This window comes from Colius striatus, unplaced genomic scaffold (genome assembly GCF_028858725.1).
Source record: "Colius striatus isolate bColStr4 unplaced genomic scaffold, bColStr4.1.hap1 scaffold_76, whole genome shotgun sequence".
Taxonomy (NCBI): domain Eukaryota; kingdom Metazoa; phylum Chordata; class Aves; order Coliiformes; family Coliidae; genus Colius; species Colius striatus.
In genome coordinates, this window is record NW_026908538.1 from 61,233 (window position 1) to 82,671 (window position 21,439).

The window sequence follows — 21,439 nt, forward strand, 5'->3', positions numbered from 1 at the left end:
TTTGATCCCCCACAGACATGTTCTGACCATGGAAAGTTGCTCCCAGAACTGCCTGATGTTATTATGGTCTTTCTGGGCCTCAGGCCACTCTGACTTTAGATGCTCCCCATGTCTTCAGATGAAGTGACAGACAAGGTGCTCTGAGAGGGAAGAGGAGGGCATCTTCTTCTGCAGGAGACAGAAATTAACACCTCACAATCACTTTGGGTCCCGTCTCCCATCCCAGTTTGGAAGCTCTTACTGCATAAAGGAATCCCTGGGGGAAAAAATCAGCCATTTGCTTGATAAAAACATGGTATTTCTTCAGTGCAGTCTCTCCCCTGTCACGGAAAAGGGGGCAGTGCAGCTAGGCCAGGCTTTATTAAGCCCAGTGGCCTCTGCAGCACAGGTGAGCTCTAATTCCAGCCTTAAGGCTTACCTTAAGGCTGAAGAGGAGACTTGTCCTCCTACCTTACTTCCAATATAATGAAGAACCCCAAAACATCCAGATGTATAGGTTTTGGCTTAAGAAAAACTTTCTTGAGAGGTACAGCTTGAGTTTTCCAGTTCCATTGAACCTCATCTGCACCAACACAACCTGCAGCTACAGCATCTTGTGCCTGTTTCAGCTTCTAAGCTTCAGATTTGCCCCTTTCACAGCAACTCCCAGGTGTAGGAGTGGCAAATGGGTTCTAAATAGGCTCCAAGGTTATGTAAGAACTCCATTTGAATATTTCACCCACCCCAAATCCCAAGGAACTCTGGTTTTTAATGTTTCTGAGCAGAGGCACACAACAATCATGAAACATGCACAAAGGTCAGTGTTGTCACCAGCCCTGTTGAGGCTGAATGCATTTATGTCATGGTTTAGGCCCATCTAGAAACAAAAGGATCCCAATCCACCATAAGAACCGTAAGAGGCTGTGGAATCCCCTAAGAAGAGGGAGGGCTGCATTGCCACTTCCAGCCCCTGGCAAACCAGACAGGACTACTGCAGTGGGGAAGAAAAACAAAACACCATTTAATCCACTACAAACCAAAACCATGAAAACCAAAAAAAGGTAACAAATACAAAACAACAGAGTGGCACAATGATGAAGAGCACAACCAGCCCTTTGAGACCACCTTACCCCCATCCTTCCCCTCTCCCCAGGCTCACAGCCCTGACCCCTGTGTCTTTCTCCATGAACAGCTCCGGGAGGGAAAGGAATGGGGGTTGCAGTCAGTCCTTTCCCCATGGCTCCTGCCATTTGTCTCTCCCCAAGGCAGGTGACTCCTGGCCATGCCCCTGCTCCGCCTCGGGGTCCCTCACACACCTAGCAGCCCCTCTCAGGCCGCTCCATGTGCATTCATCCCTCTCAGCCTCCTGTGTGTGTCACTGGGACCTGCAGGCTCCAGCACGGCCTGTTCCATGGCCTCTCCTCACACACTCTCTGCCTATTGGGGTCACTCACTCAGAGCTGCTGGTGGCTCTCAGCCCTGCCATTGCCCTCCATGGGTTGCAGGGGCACAGCTGCCTTCTCACCACGGCTTGCAGAGGGGTCTCTGGTCCAGTGCTCCTCCTTCCTTCCTCCTCCTCTGACTGTGGGGTCCTTGAGGTCACCTCCTTCTTGTGCCACTCCTCCACCTCCTCTTCTGGCTCAGATTGTCTTTCTTCAGTGCTGATGCAGAGGAGCCAGACTGGCCTGGCTGGGCTGCAGGTGAGTCAGAGCCAGGGGATGTTTGGAGAACTGCTTCCAGGGACCAGCACTGCAGCCCCCTCCCCCTGTTACCAAGCCAAAAGCGGCTCCACACAAGCTCATCGTAATAAGCAACAGGAAAAGAGCTCAAATTCTTCAGCAACATCCTCCCAATTTACCTAAAGAGGATTACCTTTAACTTTCAGACTACCTGGCACCACAAATGCTTTGGCTTGAGCTCTGCGTCTGGCATGAAAGCATGAGACAGCGGGGTACAAGTGAGCGTGGAGTCACCTCCCTGCTCTGCATCTTGCAGCAAGGACTTTCTCAGTTGAACAGGGTGGGATGTGGGGACACAACACACTCTGGCACTTCTGCACTCATGGGGAAAAAACACACACACACCCAAAATGGAGTTGAAAGTTGGAGTTGGACACGATGACAGGAGTCAACATGTGGAAGCTATAGCCCATTGGTCTTAGAATATTTGATCATTTTGGTGAGGATAAATCTGGTTTTCTTCTTCAGCTGCTTGATTTGAACGTGTGTGTCTCCACGCCACACAGCTCCTTTGCTCGTTGACTACGGGGGTTTATAAAGCTGATCATTTCAAAAGCGCAAGTACAGCCTTGCCCACGGCTACGACAGCTGGCACCAATATACTGATCCATTTTTTGAACTTATACTGGATGCCTGTTTTCTCCTCCTCCAGTTTAATTTGCACTGTGTGCATGTGCTCAGCTTTCTCATAGAAGCCTTCTCTGCGCAGCGCATCCTCCTCCTGTGAAGACAAAGCTGTCAGCAAGGGCCTGGTATGCACAGGGACAGGGACACAGAGCCAAGAAGCAAGGGGAAGGACCCAGCTGGGACCCATTTCCCATTCCTGCCTGCTAGCCACATCTTGACACCTGCACTCTCCCACTTGTTACCTCTGATTTTAGTCTGATCATATTATCATGCTCCTGCAGATGTGTCTCACAGCTGAGCTCCAGCTTCTTTCTCAGCCAGTTCGCATTCTCTTCCAAACTCCGTGCGTTGCTCTGTGACTTCTGCTGGTTTTCTGTCTCCTGCTTTGTCTGGACATGCTTTTTCTGCTCAGCTAACGCATTCTGCTCTTGAGAACCTGGTGAGAGAGAAGCAGAGGTGTTGCAAGGACAGGAGCTGAGCACAGGAGCCCCTGGGGAGGACTGTTGTCCCCCTCCATCATGCTTGGCTCTCCACAGGCAGTGACATTTCTCCAGCCCCCAAGTTACTTCTCATCTTCCTCTCCTCCTCTGCCAGGGAAAGGTCTGTAGTGAGGATTTTTTCAGCCAGGGTCTCTCTGCTTTGCAGGAATTCCAGCAGGACAGCATCAGCCTGTGGGACCACAGAGAGGAGTCAAGGGGAGAAACAAGGGGAAGGGGATTTTGGATGAGGGGAGTGGGACATCAAGCTTCTCCCTTGAAGGGGAGCAGCTCCTGTTCCTACCTTCACTCCTTTGCCAGGCAGTGCCTGATATCTCTTGACCAGAGCCTGCTGGTCTTTTTTGAAGAGCTGGTAACCTCCTGGAGCTCTGTAGACACCAGCTCTGATCTGTCTCTCTGTGTCTTGGGAGAGGTCCCTGAGAGCTGCCTCACACTTTTCACGGGATGCTTGCTCGTTGTCCTTTAAGAACTTTCCTTTGATTTCCTGTACCTGACGCTGTGGGAAAGATGCAGAGGGAAGGCATCAGCCCTGAGCTGTGGCTGCTGCTCTCACCATGGGCCAAGATCAAGCCTGGGGAAAATGGGATTTGGGATCCCCAGTGTGTGGGATAATCATCTGGGAGGTGGCAGATGGGGAGGCCATTCTGCACCCATGGATCTCTGTGGACCAAGGTGCATGGGAGCAGAGAGCACACCAGGGACCACAGACTTCATAAGGACAAGGATGAGTCATGAGGGCAGGGGGAGGCTGGAAGGCTGCAGGGTTCAGGGCAGAGACACATCCTTGGGGTGATGGTGGGAACCAGGGATGGGATGGGATGGGATGGGAGGGATTTGGATTTGGGATGGGATGGGAGGGATTTGGGATGGGATGGATTTGGGATGGGATGGGATGGGATGGGATGGATTTGGGATGGGATGGGATGGGAGGGATTTGGGATGGGATGGATTTGGGATGGGATGGGATGGGAGGGATTTGGGATGAGATGGGATGGGATGGGATGGGAGGGATTTGGGATGGGATGGATTTGGGATGGGATGGGAGGGATTTGGGATGGGATGGGATGGGACGGGATGGGACGGGATGGGATGGGATGGGATGGGAGGGATTTGGGATGGGATGGGATGGGATGGGATGGGAGGGATTTGGGATGGGATGGATTTGGGATGGGATGGGAGGGATTTGGGATGGGATGGGATGGGATGGGATGGGATGGGATGGGATGCGATGGGATGGATTTGGGATGGGATGGGATGGGATGGGATGGATTTGGGATGGGATGGGATGGGATGGGACGGGATGGGACAGGATGGGATGGGATGGGATGCGATGGGAGGGATTTGGGATGGGATGGGATGGATGGATTTGGGATGGGATGGGATGGGAGGTATTTGGGATGGGAGGTATTTGGGATGGGATGGGATGGGAGGGATTTGGGATGGGATGGATGGATTTGGGATGGGATGGGATGGGAGGTATTTGGGATGGGATGGATTTGGGATGGGATGGGATGGGAGGGATTTGGGATGGGATGGGATGGGATGGATTTGGGATGGGATGGGATAGGAGGTATTTGGGATGGGATGGGAGGGATTTGGGATGGGATGGGATGGGAGGGATTTGGGATGGGGCCACCTACTAAGAGCTGTGTCTGGAAAGTCTTAATGTCATCCTCGAACGCCCGTGCCATGAACAGCTCCAGCATCTCCCGCTCGCACTGGCTGTGCAGCTCCAGCAGCTCCTCAAGAGTCTCTGTGGGCAGCTTCACCCTCTGTGCCATCAGAGCCTGGTACAAGGTCGCAGCCTCTGTCACCGCGGCCGTGTTCTGCACCGTTGCCAGGGCCAGCACCGCGCTCTCCACGCACGGCACGGCCCCACTCCGGATGGCCTCCACGTAGGTCACTGCCAGCTTCCCCAGCACTGCCAAGGAGGAACAAGGATGAGAGAGCTGCAGCCTGAACAAAACACAGGCTCCCTGCAGGCCCTGGGTCCTGCTGTGTCCCCGCTGCCTCCCTCACGCACTCTTCCTGAACTTCCCTTCCTAACTCTGTCCTACCCCACCTGCACCATTTGGGAGCTTCAAATGCAGAGGCAGGGACAGCAGCCAGCAGAAAATCTCTCCCTTTCCCCACCTGCATCATTTCCTTCTGCATCTGATGCTTCCCCACACAGTCCCCAGAGCTGCTGGCCACCGTCCCTCTGGACAGCAGTACTCACGGATCCCGGTTATGATGTGCCCACCGGGCACACTCTTGGGTGGAGACGTTTTCCAGATGTGGCTGCGGAATTTCTCCACCTGCTTCTGGAATTCAGGGTCAATTTCATCATCCTGAAGCTCTTCCAAGCGATCCAGGTCCCTCCAATTGGCTGGTGGGCAAAATGTAAAGCACTTGCGCCCTGGAAAGAACTGCCGGATGCATTCCCGGGGCTGGTTGTAGCTTTGGATCTCTGGGCTGGTACCTGTGGGGCAAAAGGACACAGAACAAGTCCAGGAGCCTGGGGCTGTTGTTGACTGAGCCTGAAATGCTGCTGAGCCTGGGGCTGGATGTGTCCAGCAGCACAGCACCATTCCCTTACCAGCCTTCAACTTCAGGGCGTTCTCCAAGTATTCGTCCTCAGAGATGGGCTGCCCGTTCCTCCTCAGCTGCAGAGTGAAATCCCTCACAGCCCAGACAAATGTTGGGAAGAAGAGGACAAACTTATCTGAATCCTTCAGTTCATTTTTGCTCTTCTGGGGTGCTGCTTTCAGCTTGACAAGCTCAGTCAGCTTCAGGACATAGCTAGGGAGCTGGCTAAGGAAACAGGCACCTCGGCTCTGAACGCAGGGGCATCGCCATGCTCCAACCACTCAGCACAGCATGGGGAAGCGAGGAGACCCTCAGGGATGGGGAACAGCCTCGATCCACCAGAGGGAGATGAGGGAAAGACATTGAGGGCTCAGAGGCCCACAAGGTGGGACTTGGAAAGACTCAAAGCACATCCCTGGGCACCACCAGACAGTTCAGCAGCTGTTTGGGGAACTGGGAATTGTCAACCCACCACACAGGAAGGGAGAGCATCCCCAGCACTGCTGTCCCAGCAAGGATACTGGAGCTTGTTCATGGCTTCCTGGTCAATGGTGCCTATGCTGTTGTAGATCAGGGTGCTGGAGAGCAGCACGGCCAGCACAAAGATCCACGTGTCATTCTGGATGTCTCCCTGGAACAACAGCCCATGGCTCTTACCAACCAGACCCCCTACAGATGAGTGTAGCCCCAAATCCCCAGCCCCAGTGCCCCTGACCAACAGGCCATGGCAAGAGCAGCTCTTCAAATCGCCACCCCTAAGCAATCCCCATGTCTTTCTGTAGCTGTGCTGCTTCTTTTAACTCTCAGGTCCCACAAACTCTATCAAAGGGCTCCCTGAGCTCCTCATCCCTGTTCTGCTGCTCTTGCCCCAGAAAAGCAGAGGAATTTGGAGCTTTTATCTTAGCTCCTTCCCTGTGGCCTACGGTTCATTCCAGCTAAACGAATGAGGGCCATAATAGATTGTGGGCCCTGAAGAACTTCCATAAAGTGTTTAAAAACACATAAGGAGCTTCTGATTGTTTCAGACCTCTACATCACCCAGCCCTTCAGTGTCCAGCAGCACCAGCGTGTGTCCAGGCTGGCAGGGGTGAGGTAGGCACCACATCCAGATACCTTTGGTCTGGGGCTGCACAGTTGAGCTCAAGGAGAAACCTGTGGGGAGCACATGAAGGTCTCACCACTGTTAATGCAGGCTAGGGAAACCTCTGCCCCATTGGCCACTTGGGCTGGGACCCCCCTCACCTCTCCTCTCACGAGCCAGTCTGTTCATCAGGTAGGACTTGCCAGTGCGGTACAGCCCTGCGATGGCCACCACCACCACGGGCTGGGTGATCTCTGACAGCACCTGCAGGGCTTCCTGACGGACCACCAGCCCCTTCTCCTGGCTGTTCTCAATCAGGCACATGGGCTCTGACACGGGGGTTTCAGCTGCCATGGCTCAGGGCAAAGGTGGCCTGTGAGGAGAGGGGGAGATGGGCTGGTGAACAAGGACACCCCAAGCTCCAATCAGGGACAGTCTTCATCAGCCCACGTCACTTTGCCAAACAAGTCACACTCTGCACCAAATTCCTTCCCATTTGCCTCCCAACAGAAACAGCTCCTTTCCCAAAGCCCAGGGGGATGGTGGGAGGCCTCTGCAGCTCTGAATATTGCTCTGAAATCGAGTGGGTGACCAGGTGAAAATGGTGGTGGGACACAGCAACAGGCTCAGGCCTGGCCCTTGGGCTTGAGCAACAGCTGGAGAGTCACCAGCAATGAGGAGAGGTTTGGGGTGGAAGCTGGAAGGGGCTGCCAGGGAGGCTGTGGAGGCTCCTTCTTGGGAGGTTTCCAAACCTACCTGGACACGTTCCTGTGCCCCCATAGAGGGGAAGCTGCTTTAGCAGGGAGCTGGGCTGGATGAGCTCTAAAGTTCCCTTCCAAGCCCCAAACTTAGGTGATTTTGGTAAATGGCAGCTCAGGAGAGCCTTCCTCCTCTCTTTGTTAATTAGTCATGCCTGGCCTAATCAAACCCCTCTCACTCAGCTCTGTGCCTCTCCCAGGGACATGCTCAGTGCCCATCTCCTCTTTCCTCCTCCTGCCAGCAGTTTGGCTGAGGCTCCTTGGAGTTTAACTCCTTCTGACATCTGAGCCCCACCAGCTCCTCGCTGGTGGGAGGAGAATTGGAAGTGGGGAAAAGTGAGACAAGTCATCAACTGAGACAAAACCAGAGTAACAATGGAAATGATGAGATATCAATTGACTTGGAAGCTGAGCTGCTGCTGGGGTTTAACCACAACAAGCCCCAGCCATCACCAGCCCCTCCCAGCTCCCAGTAAACCCAACAGATGTGGGGGCACCACAATAGCTCATCCCACCCTGGAGACAGAAGCTGCCCCACTGCAGCCTCCCAGACACCCAGGACTCCTTCCAGCAACAGCTCCACGAACGTTGCCCCTGTCTGGGCTCTGAGTCCTCTCTGAGGACCTCACAAGCTCTGTCCTACCCTGGGAACAGAGGGTGTAAGCACTGAGGGACAAGAAGTTGCCTCTCATGCTCCCAGCACTGTAGGTCAGGCATGGAGCCAGAGCTTAGGTGACACATGCAATAATGGGGGAGTTGAATGCAGCCTCCTGATCACCCCATTGTGCCCATCCCAGAGCCCCAGCAGACCTCTGGGCCTCTTTCTCCCCCCACACACTGGGGTCCCTGCCACTCGCTGGGACCAGAAAGGATCAGGAAGGATTAGGGGAAGGGACTCACCTAGTCAGCAGTGTCACCTGCCTTGGGCTGCTCCAGCTCAGCTGCAGCCTGGCTCCTGCTCTGCCTGTTATGCTGCACCCTCAGCAGCTCCTTCTCCTCCTATTCCGGGAAATCAGAGTGAGGCAGAAGTGAAAGCAAAAGCTGGGGACTGGGAGGGAGGAGGAAACCCACAGAGAGAGAGAGAGAGAGAGGCTGCCTGTGGTTTGGCCCCATTCAGCAGCCATGCACCAACAGCTGGGTGGTTTAATAAGTAAAGGAACAAGAACTGAAGCTGATCCAGGCAGGCATCTTCTGTCCTTTACCTCATTTGTTACTGTTGGCTATATACCCATCATTGGGCTTGGAAGAAGCGGCTCTTGGGAACTGACCAGCTTTTGTGGGCATCCTGAGCTTCTGGGCTCCTAGCCCATGAGATTCCTCCAAGCTGGTCTTTGAGAAGCCCAAAGTTACCTCTCCTGAAGTCCAGGGCTGCAGCCCTGCCTTGTGTCCTGCTTCCCTGGAGGATCCTGCACTCCACCATCTCATGGTCACTGCAGCCCAGGCTGCCCTCCCCTTGTCATCTCCAGTGAGACTTTCTTTAGCTGTCAGCACAAGCTGCAGCAGCACAACCCTCCTTGTTGGCTCCTTCACCACCTGTATCACTATCAACACACTGCAGGAACCTCCTGAACCTCTTGTGCTTGCCTGAGGGACTTTACCAGCAGACATCAGGGTGGTTTTAGTCCCCCATGAGAGGCAGGGTCTGCAATCAGCTGTCTACAGAAGGTCTCCTTGTCTTCCTCAGCCGGTGGCCTGTTGTGAACTCCCACCACAGTGTCACCCACAACACCTTGTCCCTCCATTCTCACTCATATCCTTCCAAGATGTGCTTCATCCCCACCTGTGCAGAGCTCAATACAGTCCAGTTGGTCTCTGAGAGCACAGAGCTGTCAGCACAAGCTGCAGCAGCACAACCCTCCTTGTTGGCTGCTCAGCCACCTGAATCAAGTTGTTATCAACACGTTGCAGGAACCTCCTGGACTGCTTGTGCTTGGCTGAGGGACTTTGCCAGTAAGATATCAGGGTGGCTGCAGCCCACAGAAGTCCTCCTTGTCTTCCTCAGCCACTGGCCTGTAGTTAACTCCCACAACCGTGTCACCCATATCATCATCCTGCCCCTTCATTCTCACCCACAACCCAGATCATTAGTGAAGTGTTTATGGTCAGTAGTGAAAGATGTAGCTTAGGCAGAATATGATTATTAGTGAAGATAGATGCTGTGAGAATCTATCCATTTGCTTGCTGAAAAGCAGCTCTCAAGGCTGTCAAACCTGGTGTCTGGTCCTGTGTGGTCAAAGCCAAAGAGATAAAGACATTCCCTGTGTTCCTCTCTGAGCCCTGGCCAGGCTTCCAGTGGCATCCCAACAGAGACTGAAACCAGATGTTCTGCATCAGAAGTTATGTAACTTGTTGACTCAAAACCACAAATCTGGACCCACTTGTGTGGTTTTGGGGGATTTCTCCCAATTGTTGGGACATTTTCTCCAGTTCCATGCTGCAACAGGGGCTGCCCAGCATCTGTGGAGCTGGATGGTGATCATTGAGGTGAACAGTGATGTCTTTTTGTTTTCATTGCTACTGCTGGCTTTATGTAGCAATAGTTAGCTGCATTGCTTTGCTTGCTCTCTCTGCTGCTTTGCTAAGTTTGCTGCATTATTTTGCCCATTTTCTTAGGGCTTTAGACATCAGTAAAAGGTTTTGGACTTGTTGCCTTTGTCCTCTGTGTCCTGACTGTGTCCAGACTGAGCCCCTGGACTGATTAAAATACCTCTAAAAATTGGAAAAGGTCTATTGGAAAAGGAAAGCAATTGTGCCTGTAGCTGAAGAGGCTGCAGTTTGAGCTGCATTGTATAAGAGGAGAAGGAAGAATTCTAGCTGCAGTAATTGTGAGCAGATTAACTAAAGGCACCTGCAGAGCTGGTCTCTGCACCATCTCCTATCTGCTCTCTTCACTGCTTTTACAGTGTGTCTGTGGGAAAGGGTTACAACCAGTCTGTGAGTGTGTGTAAAAGGTTGTGAACCTGGTGCCACATGTGAGGAAATCCACGTGTGTCATTACTTCTTTCATGTTGTTCAGGATACAATCTAGAGTTGATGCAAACACGTCATTGAAAGTTGTTCTGGAATGACAGAGATTCAGTCTATAGGCAAAAACCCACCTCAGTCTGACCTCAAAATGACTTTAATTTGGTTTAAAATGATCAAAGAGATAAACATAACTTGTCAAACAAGGGTTAAAAATCTGATGTGTGTGATTAGTTTAAAAAGAAGCCCAAGCCAATTCAACTAAGGTACAAAAATGTAGCCAGAGGCAGGAGGAACATCCCAGCAGCTCCAGGGGAAGATTGGAACAAGCTTTGTTAATGTGTGGGGGGAACAAGTCTCCTGCATATTAAGAATGAATTGGCAGCAAGTGTGTGTGTGGGCTTCAGGCCCTCCTGGCTCCAAACACCCACTTGCTGGCATGGGGTGAACTCCCCTGGGAGCTGATACTGTACTTGTACAATGTGCAATGAGTTGTTAAAAAGTCACGATAAATCTCCCTCTCAGTTTCAGCTGGTTTAGACCCAGAAGAGGAGGAAAGCAGGGACTGTTTTATAGGAAGATGGAACGTGTCTGTTGCTGTTGAAATGCAGAAGGTGCTACCAGGGAGGGCAGGAAAGTGAGAGGCTGCAGATGGCTCAAAAGCTGGTAAGAGCAGGATTTCCTGAAAGGAAATGTTTAGGTGTGTCTTGTGTTACAATGAACAGCCCATGAATTAGGGGAGGCTTTGCAAACAGAGAGGGTTCAGCAAATTGAGCAAAAAAGTGCAGAATTCTGAAGCAAAGGACTCGGGAACAACTCAGCCCATGACACCTGCTCCAGAGCCCCAGCAGCATTTCACATCTGCCCACGGAGGGACCCTGTGAGTTCCAGGGGAAAAGGAGGATTGGGGAGTGTATCTGACTTGTATCCTTGGAAAGAGGCTAGGGAAAGAGTTCAGCATAGTGAACAAGAACTGTGTAACTGCCAAGCTCCCAGGCACTGGGTGCAGAAGGAGCAATGACCCCATGTACAGCTTCAGATAGCTGGGAAAACCATTCCTCTCAGACAGTAAAAGCCTTAATTGACACTGGAGCAGAGGCTTCATTGATTTATATGAACCCCAGAAATTTTAGGGGCAACTTGTAATTATTATTGGTTTGGGAGGGAAGCAAATTGAAGCTGTACAAACACAAATAGAAAGGAAAACAGGAAACCTCACCCAACGCCTGTATTCAGTCAGCATTGTCCCTCTTCCTGAATACCTCATAGGGATAGATATTCTAAAAGGATTAACCTTAAACCTTCCTGATGGTCAGTAACCATTTGGAATTAAAGATTATGTTGGTGTGCAGATAGTTTTAGTAGGAAAAGTGAAAATGCCTCCTGTGCAGATTCCTGCTGCAACCAAAACAATACAGGAGGGCATGAGGAGATATCCCAGACCATTAAAGACTTGTTGGGGAGAGGAGTTTGGAAACCTACAACCACAGCCTGGAATAATCCAGAGTGGCTGGTAAAGAAAAGGGATGGGATGTGGGTAATGACTGTGGACTCCAGAGAGTGAAACAAACCCACTCAGCTGCTGGCAGCTGAGGTGCCAGATGCCATCGCTCTGACTGAAGGAGTACAGCAAAGGATGGGAAATTACTCAAGGGCTGTCCCCAGCTGTGACAATTTTAGGGATTTGGTGGCATTGGGAAATGTTACCCACAGCTCAAGAGAAGGTTTTGGAGTCTGCAGGTTTCTGGGCAACAGCATCTTCTCCATCTAGGACAAACCCTAACCCTGTTAGGCAAAGAAACAAGGGAAAAATAGGAGTTTCAATGGGGCAATGAAGAGCAAACTGCCTTTGAATTGGCAAAAGAAGCTGTTCAGGGGGCTTTGGATTTCTGGAAGATTCCCTTGGTCTTTTGGGGTAGAAAGTTGTTGGAGGCAGGGAACAAGTTTACACCTTTTGAGAAAGAGTTCTTAGCATGGGATTGGGCTTTAGTAGAAGTAGAACCATTTACACAGGACATGAAGTGCCTCTTTGCCCTGAAACTCCTGTCAAACAGTGGGGCACGAGGTCTCTGAAAACCCACCGAGACAGACAGGCTCAAGGATCAAGTATCATGAGGTGGAAAAGGTATATTCAGGGTAAAGCTGAAGGAGGAGTTGGTGGAGTAGCCACCCTCCATGAGTGAGTCGCTACTGCCTGTCATGAGTGGACACACTGTGCAGGAGCTCCCAACTGCCAGGATGTGTTCTCTAAACCCTCACTGCAGGAGTGGCTCCCCAGCAAATGAGGGTCTGGATGGTGATAATTAAGGTGACTGGTGATGTATTTCTTCTTAATTGCTATTGCTGACTTTATGTAGGAGTGATTAGGTGCTTTGCCTTACTTATTCTCCAGCTGCCTTGCTAAATTTGCTGCATGATTTTGCTTGTTTTCTTAGGACTTCAGACACAAAATCATCCTGTTTCCTTTTGGCATGGTGCCTGTGTCCTTTGTGCTGACCCAGTCTGTTAGCAGAACAGGGATTCATCCAGGGAAACCTGCAGGCTTGAGTGAGCCTCTGTGATGCCAGTACACTGATGCACGGGGAAGGAGCAGGGGGAGCTGGAGGTGTGGGTGCAGATGTAGGGCCATGATCTCCCTGCAATTACACAGGCATGGTGGGACAGCTCACGTGGCTGCAGCGCTGTGATGGACAGCTCTGTGCTCTCAGAGACCAACTGGACTGTATTGAGCTCTGCACAGGTAGGGATGAGGCACATCTTGGAAGGATATGAGTGAGAATGGAGGGACAAGGTGTTGTGGGTAACACTGTTGTGGGAGTTCACAACAGGCCACCGGCTGAGGAAGACAAGGAGACCTTCTGTAGACAGCTGATTGCAGACCCTGCCTCTCATGGGGGACTAAAACCACCCTGATGTCTGCTGGTAAAGTCCCTCAGCCAAGCACAAGAGGTTCAGGAGGTTCTTGCAGTGTGTTGATAGTGATACAGGTGGTGAAGGAGCCAACAAGGAGGGTTGTGCTGCTGCAGCTTGTGCTGACAGCTAAAGAAAGTCTCACTGGAGATGACAAGGGGAGGGCAGCCTGGGCTGCAGTGACCATGAGATGGTGGAGTGCAGGATCCTCCAGGGAAGCAGGACACAAGGCAGGGCTGCAGCCCTGGACTTCAGGAGAGGTAACTTTGGGCTTCTCAAAGACCAGCTTGGAGGAATCTCATGGGCTAGGAGCCCAGAAGCTCAGGATGCCCACAAAAGCTGGTCAATTCCCAAGAGCTGCTTCTTCCAAGCCCAATGATCGGTATATAGCCAACAGTAACAAATGAGGTAAAGGACAGAAGATGCCTGCCTGGATCAGCTTCAGTTCTTGTTCCTTTACTTATTAAACCACCCAGCTGTTGGTGCATGGCTGCTGAATGGGGCCAAACCACAGGCAGCCTCTCTCTCTATCTGTGGGTTTCCTCCTCCCTCCCACTCCCCAGCTTTTGCTTTCACTTCTGCCTCACTCTGATTTCCCGGAATAGGAGGAGAAGGAGCTGCTGAGGGTGCAGCATAACAGGCAGAGCAGGAGCCAGGCTGCAGCTGAGCTGGAGCAGCCCAAGGCAGGTGACACTGCTGACTAGGTGAGTCCCTTCCCCTAATCCTTCCTGATCCCTTCTGGTCCCAGCGAGTGGCAGGGACCCCAGTGTGTGGGGGGAGAAAGAGGCCCAGAGGTCTGCTGGGGCTCTGGGATGGGGGCAATGGGGTGATCAGGAGGCTGCATTCAACTCCCCCATTTTTGCATGTGTCACCTAAGCTCTGGCTCCATGCCTGACCTACAGTGCTGGGAGCGCCTGTGACATGAGAGGCAACTTCTTGTCCCTCAGTGCTTACACCCTCTGTTCCCAGGGTAGGACAGAGCTTGTGAGGTCCTCAGAGAGGACTCAGAGCCCAGACAGGGGCAACGTTCGTGGAGCTGTTGCTGGAAGGAGTCCTGGGTGTCTGGGAGGCTGCAGTGGGGCAGCTTCTGTCTCCAGGGTGGGATGAGCTATTGTGGTGCCCCCACATCTGTTGGGTTTACTGGGAGCTGGGAGGGGCTGGTGATGGCTGGGGCTTGTTGTGGTTAAACCCCAGCAGCAGCTCAGCTTCCAAGTCAATTGATATCTCATCATTTCCATTGTTACTCTGGTTTTGTCTCAGTTGATGACTTGTCTCACTTTTCCCCACTTCCAATTCTCCTCCCACCAGCGAGGAGCTGCTGGGGCTCAGATGTCAGAAGGAGTTAAACTCCAAGGAGCCTCAGCCAAACTGCTGGCAGGAGGAGGAAAGAGGAGATGGGCACTGAGCATGTCCCTGGGAGAGGCACAGAGCTGAGTGAGAGGGGTTTGATTAGGCCAGGCATGACTAATTAACAAAGAGAGGAGGAAGGCTCTCCTAAGCTGCCATTACCAAAATCACCTAAGTTTGGGGCTTGGAAGGGAACTTTAGAGCTCATCCAGCCCAGCTCCCTGCTAAAGCAGCTTCCCCTCTATGGGGGCACAGGAACGTGTCCAGGTAGGTTTGGAAACCTCCCAAGAAGGAGCCTCCACAGCCTCCCTGGCAGCCCCTTCCAGCTTCCACCCCAAACCTCTCCTCATTGCTGGTGACTCTCCAGCTGTTGCTCAAGCCCAAGGGCCAGGCCTGAGCCTGTTGCTGTGTCCCACCACCATTTTCACCTGGTCACCCACTCGATTTCAAAGCAATATTCAGAGCTGCAGAGGCCTCCCACCATCCCCCCTGGGCTTTGGGAAAGGAGCTGTTTCTGTTGGGAGGCAAATGGGAAGGAATTTGGTGCAGAGTGTGACTTGTTTGGCAAAGTGACGTGGGCTGATGAAGACTGTCCCTGATTGGAGCTTGGGGTGTCCTTGTTCACCAGCCCATCTCCCCCTCTCCTCACAGGCCACCTTTGCCCTGAGCCATGGCAGCTGAAAGCCCTGTGTCAGAGCCCATGTGCCTGATTGAGAACAGCCAGGAGAAGGGGCTGGTGGTCCGTCAGGAAGCCCTGCAGGTGCTGTCAGAGATCACCCAGCCCGTGGTGGTGGTGGCCATCGCAGGGCTGTACCGCACTGGCAAGTCCTACCTGATGAACAGACTGGCTCGTGAGAGGAGAGGTGAGGGGGGTCCCAGCCCAAGTGGCCAATAGGGCTGGAGTTTTCCTAGCCTGCATTAACAGTGGTGAGACCCTCATGTGCTCCCCACAGGTTTCTCCCTGGGCTCCACTGTGCAGTCCCAGACCAAAGGTATCTGGATGTGGTGCCTACCTCACCCCTGCCAGCCTGGACACACGCTGGTGCTGCTGGACACTGAAGGGCTGGCAGATGTGGATAAGGTGAGGAAGAAGTGGAAATTCCCTTTGGGCATCAGAGCACTTGGTGGAAGCTGTGTAGGGCTCACCCACCTACTGTGTGATGGGAAAACTCAGAGGCCACAGGGGATGAGATCGGGGTACAGGAGCTGCCAAGTTCCTCTGCGTTTCTGGGGCAAGAGCAGCAGAACGGGGATGAGGAGCTCAGGGAGCCCTTTGATAGAGTTTGTGGGACCTGAGAGTTAAAAGAAGCAGCACAGCTACAGAAAGACATGGGGATGGCTTAGGGGTGGGGATTTGAAGAGCTGCTCTTGCCATGGCCTGTTGGTCAGGGGCACTGGGGCTGGGGATTTGGGGCTACACTCATCTGTAGGGGGTCTGGTTGGTAAGAGCCATGGGTTGTTGTTCCAGGGAGACACCCAGAATGACACGTGGATCTTTGTGCTGGCCGTGCTGCTCTCCAGCACCCTGGTCTACAACAGCAAAGGCACCATTGACCAGGAAGCCATGAACAAGCTCCAGTATCCTTGCTGGGACAGCAGTGCTGGGGATGCTCTCCCTTCCTGTGTGGTGGGTTGACAATTCCCAGTTCCCCAAACAGCTGCTGAACTGTCTGGTGGTGCCCAGGGATGTGCTTTGAGTCTTTCCAAGTCCCACCTTGTGGGCCTCTGAGCCCTCAATGTCTTTCCCTCATCTCCCTCTGGTGGGTCGAGGCTGTTCCCCATCCCTGAGGGTCTCCTCGCTTCCCCATGCTGTGCTGAGTGGTTGGAGCATGGCGATGCCCCTGCGTTCAGAGCCGAGGTGCCTGTTTCCTTAGCCAGCTCCCTAGCTATGTCCTGAAGCTGACTGAGCTTGTCAAGCTGAAAGCAGCACCCCAGAGCAGTGAAGATGAACTGAAGGACTCAGATAAGTTTGTCCTCTTCTTCCCAACGTTTGTCTGGGCTGTGAGGGATTTCACTCTGCAGCTGAGGAGGAACGGGCAGCCCATCTCTGAGGACGAATACTTGGAGAACGCCCTGAAGTTGAAGGCTGGTAAGGGAATGGTGCTGTGCTGCTGGACACATCCAGCCCCAGGCTCAGCAGCATTTCAGGCTCAGTCAACAACAGCCCCAGGCTCCTGGACTTGTTCTGTGTCCTTTTGCCCCACAGGTACCAGCCCAGAGATCCAAAGCTACAACCAGCCCCGGGAATGCATCCGGCAGTTCTTTCCAGGTCGCAAGTGCTTTACATTTTGCCCACCAGCCAATTGGAGGGACATGGAACACTTGGAAGAGCTTCAGGATGATGAAATTGACCCTGAATTCCAGAAGCAGGTGGAGAATTTCTGCATCCACATCTGGAAAACGTCTCCACCCAAGAGTGTGCCCGGTGGGCACATCATAACCGGGATCCGTGAGTACTGCTGTCCAGAGGGACGGTGGCCAGCAGCTCTGGGGACTGTGTGGGGAAGCATCAGATGCAGAAGGAAATGATGCAGGTGGGGAAAGGGAGAGATTTTCTGCTGGCTGCTGTCCCTGCCTCTGCATTTGAAGCTCCCAAATGGTGCAGGTGGGGTGGGACAGAGTTAGGAAGGGAAGTTCAGGAAGAGTGCATGAGGGAGGCAGCGGGGACACAGCAGGACCCAGGGCCTGCAGGGAGCCTGTGTTTTGTTCAGGCTGCAGCTCTCTCATCCTTGTTCCTCCTTGGCAGTGCTGGGGAAGCTGTCAGTGACCTACGTGGAGGCCATCCGGAGTGGGGCCGTGCCGTGCGTGGAGAGCGCGGTGCTGGCCCTGGCAACGGTGCAGAACACGGCCGCGGTGACAGAGGCTGCGACCTTGTACCAGGGTCTGATGGCACAGAGGGTGAAGCTGCCCACAGAGACTCTTGAGGAGCTGCTGGAGCTGCACAGCCAGTGCGAGCGGGAGATGCTGGAGCTGTTCATGGCACGGGCGTTCGAGGATGACATTAAGACTTTCCAGACACAGCTCTTAGTAGGTGGCCCCATCCCAAATCCCTCCCATCCCATCCCATCCCAAATCCCTCCCCTCCCATCCCATCCCAAATCCCTCCCATCCCATCCCATCCCAAATCCCTCCCATCCCATCCCATCCTATCCCATCCCAAATCCCTCCCATCCCATCCCATCCCAAATCCCTCCCATCCCAAATCCCTCCCATCGCATCCCATCCCAAACCCCTCCCATCCCATCCCATCCCATCCCATCCCATCCCAAACCCCTCCCATCCCATCCCATCCCATCCTAAATCCTTCCCATCCCATCCCATCCCATCCCTGGTTCCCACCATCACCCCAAGGATGTGTCTCTGAACCCTGCAGCCTTCCAGCCTCCCCCTGCCCTCATGACTCATCCTTGTCCTTATGAAGTCTGTGGGCCCTGGTGTGCTCTCTGCTCCCGTGCACCTTGGTCCACAGAGATCCATGGGTGCAGAATGGCCTCCCCATCTGCCACCTCCCAGATGATTATCATACACACTGGGGATCCCAAATCCCATTTTCCCCAGGCTTGATCTTGGCCCATGGTGAGAGCAGCAGCCACAGCTCAGGGCTGATGCCTTCCATCTGCATCTTTCCCACAGCGTCAGGTACAGGAAATAAAAGAGAAGTTCTTAAAGGACAACGAGCAAGCATCCCGTGAAAAGTGTGAGGCAGCTCTCAGGGACCTCTCCCAAGACACAGAGAGACAGATCAGAGCTGGTGTCTACAGAGGTCCAGGAGGTTATGATCGTTTATGTAAAGACCACCAGCGGTTTATGACGAGATATCAGGCACTGCCTGGCAAGGGGGTGAAGGTAGGAACAGGAGCTGCTCCACTTCAAGGGAGAGGCTTCATGTCCCATCACCTTCTCCCAAGAAACTATTTGTCTCCAGCCTCTGTTTCTCCCTTTGACTCCTCTGTGATCCCACAGGCTCAGGCTGTCTTGCTGGAGTTCTTGCAAAGAAGAAAGATTCTGATTGAAAACATCCTCACTACAGACCCCTCCCTGACAGAGGAGGAGAAGAAGATGAGAAGTAATTTGGGGGCTGGAGTAATGTCACTGCTTGTGGAGAGCCAAGCATGATGGAGGAGGACAACAGTCCTCCCCAGGGGCTCCTGTGCTTAGCTCCTGCCTTTGCAAAACCTCTGCTTCTCTCTCACCAGGTACTGAAATGCAGAATACTTTAGCTGAGATGAAAAGGAGGGTCCAGAGGATGGAGGAGACTGAAAGGAAGCAGCAGCTGAAGAACAACGCACGTAGTTTGGAAGAGAATGCAAACTGGCTGAGAAAGAAGCTGAAGCTCAGCTGTGAGACACATCTGCAGGAGCATGATAAGATGATCAAACTTAAATCAGAGGTACCAAGTGGGAGAGTGCAGGTGCCAAGATGTGGCTAGCAGGCAGGAATGGGAAATGGGTCCCAGCTGGGTTCTTCCCCTTGCTTCTTGGCTCTGTGTCCCTGTCCCTGCACACACCAGGCCCTTGCTGACAGCTTTGTCTTCACAGGAGGAGGATGCGCTGCGCAGGGAAGGCTTCTATGAGAAAGCAGAGCACATGCACACAGTGCAAATTAAACTGGAGGAGGAAAAGATCAGCATCTGGAAGAGGTTCATTAGATGGATCAAAGAGGTGGTAACAGACATTTTTTACTGGTGACTACGAATGGAGAAGTGCCAGAGTGTGTTGTGTCCCCACATCCCACCCTGTTCAACTGAGAAAGTCCTTGCTGCAAGATGCAGAGCAGGGAGGTGACTCCACGCTCACTTGTACCCCGCTGTCTCGTGCTTTAATGCCAGACGCAGAGCTCAAGCCAAAGCATTTGTGGTGCCAGGTAGTCTGAAAGTTAAAGGTAATCCTCTTTAGGTAAATTGGGAGGATGTTGCTGAAGAATTTGAGCTCTTTTCCTGTTGCTTATTACGATGAGCTTGTGTGGAGCCGCTTTTGGCTTGGTAACAGGGGGAGGGGGCTGCAGTGCTGGTCCCTGGAAGCAGTTCTCCAAACATCCCCTGGCTCTGACTCACCTGCAGCCCAGCCAGGCCAGTCTGGCTCCTCTGCATCAGCACTGAAGAAAGACAATCTGAGCCAGAAGAGGAGGTGGAGGAGTGGCACAAGAAGGAGGTGACCTTAAGGACCCCACAGTCAGAGGAGGAGGAAGGAAGGAGGAGCGCTGGACCAGAGACCCCTCTGCAAGCCGTGGTGAGAAGGCAGCTGTGCCCCTGCAACCCATGGAGGGCAATGGCAGGGCTGAGAGCCACCAGCAGCTCTGAGTGAGTGACCCCAACAGGCAGAGAGTGTGTGAGGAGAGGCCATGGAACAGGCCGTGCTGGAGCCTGCAGGTCCCAGTGACACACACAGGAGGCTGAGAGGGATGAATGCACATGGAGCGGCCTGAGAGGGGCTGCTGGGTGTGTGAGGGACCCCGAGGCGGAGCAGGGGCATGGCCAGGAGTCACCTGCCTTGGGGAGAGACAAATGGCAGGAGCCATGGGGAAAGGACTGACTGCAACCCCCATTCCTTTCCCTCCCGGAGCTGTTCATGGAGAAAGACACGGGGGTCAGGGCTGTGAGCCTGGGGAGAGGGGAAGGATGGGGGTAAGGTGGTCTCAAAGGGCTGGTTGTGCTCTTCATCATTGTGCCACTCTGTTGTTTTGTATTTGTTACCTTTTTTTGGTTTTCATGGTTTTGGTTGGTAGTGGATTAAATGGTGTTTTGTTTTTCTTCCCCACTGCAGTAGTCCTGTCTGGTTTGCCAGGGGCTGGAAGTGGCAATGCAGCCCTCCCTCTTCTTAGGGGATTCCACAGCCTCTTACGGTTCTTATGGTGGATTGGGGTCCTTTTGTTTCTAGATGGGCCTAAACCATGACATAAATGCATTCAGCCTCAACAGGGCTGGTGACAACACTGACCTTTGTGCATGTTTCATGATTGTTGTGTGCCTCTGCTCAGAAACATTAAAAACCAGAGTTCCTTGGGATTTGGGGTGGGTGAAATATTCAAATGGAGCTCTTACATAACCTTGGAGCCTATTTAGAACCCATTTGCCACTCCTACACTTGGGAGTTGCTGTGAAAGGGGCAAATCTGAAGCTTAGAAGCTGAAACAGGCACAAGATGCTGTAGCTGCAGGTTGTGTGGGTGCAGATGAGGTTCAATGGAACTGGAAAACTCAAGCTGTACCTCTCAAGAAAGTTTTTCTTAAGCCAAAACCTATACATCTGGATGTTTTGGGGTTCTTCATTATATTGGAAGTAAGGTAGGAGGACAAGTCTCCTCTTCAGCCTTAAGGTAAGCCTTAAGGCTGGAATTAGAGCTCACCTGTGCTGCAGAGGCCACTGGGCTTAATAAAGCCTGGCCTAGCTGCACTGCCCCCTTTTCCGTGACAGGGGAGAGACTGCACTGAAGAAATACCATGTTTTTATCAAGCAAATGGCTGATTTTTTTCCCAGGGATTCCTTTATGCAGTAAGAGCTTCCAAACTGGGATGGGAGACGGGACCCAAAGTGATTTGAGGTGTTACTTTCCATCTCCTGCAGAAGAAGATGCCCTCCTCTTCCCTCTCAGAGCACCTTGTCTGTCACTTCATCTGAAGACATGGGGAGCATCTAAAGTCAGAGTGGCCTGAGGCCCAGAAAGACCATAATAACATCAGGCAGTTCTGGGAGCAACTTTCCATGGTCAGAACATGTCTGTGGGGGATCAAACCCACCTCTTCCAGAGCTCTCCTCACCAGGGCTGTGGGAAACAGGGCTGAGATGGCTTTAAGCTGATATCCAAGGGACACTTTTGCTGCAGCAGCATGAAGTAGCCTGGAGGTTGTGAGTAAATCTGCCCATTGCTGCTCAGACATTGGCTGGGGAGGGCCTGTGGGTGAGCAAAGTGTGAGGGAGGGATAAGGCCATTGTAGAGGGGCTCTGTGCCCAGTGAAAAGAGACAAGATGAA

General features: G+C 52.8%; 2 protein-coding genes across 7 annotated transcripts; one reads left to right on the forward strand and one right to left on the reverse strand.

Annotated features, from left to right (window-relative positions):
* Positions 1-797: 797 nt before the first annotated feature.
* LOC104552889 (guanylate-binding protein 1-like) lies at positions 798-8,743 on the reverse strand. The gene is made up of 12 exons (XM_062020211.1): positions 8,600-8,743; positions 8,150-8,248; positions 6,653-6,864; positions 6,438-6,562; positions 5,932-6,041; positions 5,421-5,623; positions 5,061-5,303; positions 4,483-4,763; positions 3,126-3,338; positions 2,912-3,014; positions 2,588-2,781; positions 798-2,439 (listed from the first exon to the last, which is right to left on the reverse strand). The coding sequence occupies exons 3-12, from the start codon at positions 6,843-6,845 to the stop codon at positions 2,263-2,265; spliced, it is 1,842 nt and encodes a 613-aa protein (XP_061876195.1). The 5' UTR covers positions 6,846-6,864; positions 8,150-8,248; positions 8,600-8,743; the 3' UTR covers positions 798-2,262.
* A 615-nt stretch (positions 8,744-9,358) lies between these two features.
* Positions 9,359-20,405, forward strand: LOC104555281 (guanylate-binding protein 1-like). 6 transcript variants are annotated; one of them, XR_009821079.1, is made up of 13 exons: positions 12,408-12,521; positions 13,729-13,827; positions 15,122-15,333; positions 15,424-15,551; positions 15,939-16,048; positions 16,357-16,559; positions 16,677-16,919; positions 17,217-17,497; positions 18,104-18,316; positions 18,434-18,536; positions 18,667-18,860; positions 19,009-19,698; positions 20,233-20,405. XR_009821079.1 is itself a non-coding variant. In XM_062020207.1 (12 exons), the coding sequence occupies exons 3-12, from the start codon at positions 15,141-15,143 to the stop codon at positions 19,156-19,158; spliced, it is 1,818 nt and encodes a 605-aa protein (XP_061876191.1). In that variant the 5' UTR covers positions 9,359-9,733; positions 13,729-13,827; positions 15,122-15,140; the 3' UTR covers positions 19,159-20,405. The 6 variants fall into 6 exon arrangements, 5 of the variants coding, with proteins under 5 accessions (XP_061876191.1, XP_061876194.1, XP_061876190.1 ...); XM_062020207.1 differs by lacking the exon at positions 12,408-12,521 and adding an exon at positions 9,359-9,733 and having other exon boundaries at positions 19,009-20,405; XM_062020210.1 differs by lacking the exon at positions 12,408-12,521 and adding an exon at positions 10,967-11,093 and having other exon boundaries at positions 19,009-20,405.
* The last annotated feature ends 1,034 nt before the right edge of the window (positions 20,406-21,439 follow it).

Bases quoted from the DNA above. Each gene is read 5' to 3' on its own strand.
- LOC104552889 (XM_062020211.1), bottom strand. From the start codon at position 6,845: ATGGCAGCTGAAACCCCCGTGTCAGAGCCCATGTGCCTGATTGAGAAC. The intron at 5,304-5,420 runs GTAAGGGAATGG...TTTGCCCCACAG, and splicing joins CGCCCTGAAGTTGAAGGCTG to GTACCAGCCCAGAGATCCAA. The intron at 4,764-5,060 runs GTGAGTACTGCT...CCTCCTTGGCAG, and splicing joins GCACATCATAACCGGGATCC to TGCTGGGGAAGCTGGCAGTG.
- LOC104555281 (XM_062020207.1), top strand. From the start codon at position 15,141: ATGGCAGCTGAAAGCCCTGTGTCAGAGCCCATGTGCCTGATTGAGAAC. The intron at 15,334-15,423 runs GTGAGGGGGGTC...TGCTCCCCACAG, and splicing joins ACTGGCTCGTGAGAGGAGAG to GTTTCTCCCTGGGCTCCACT. The intron at 18,537-18,666 runs GTAATTTGGGGG...CTCTCTCACCAG, and splicing joins GGAGGAGAAGAAGATGAGAA to GTACTGAAATGCAGAATACT.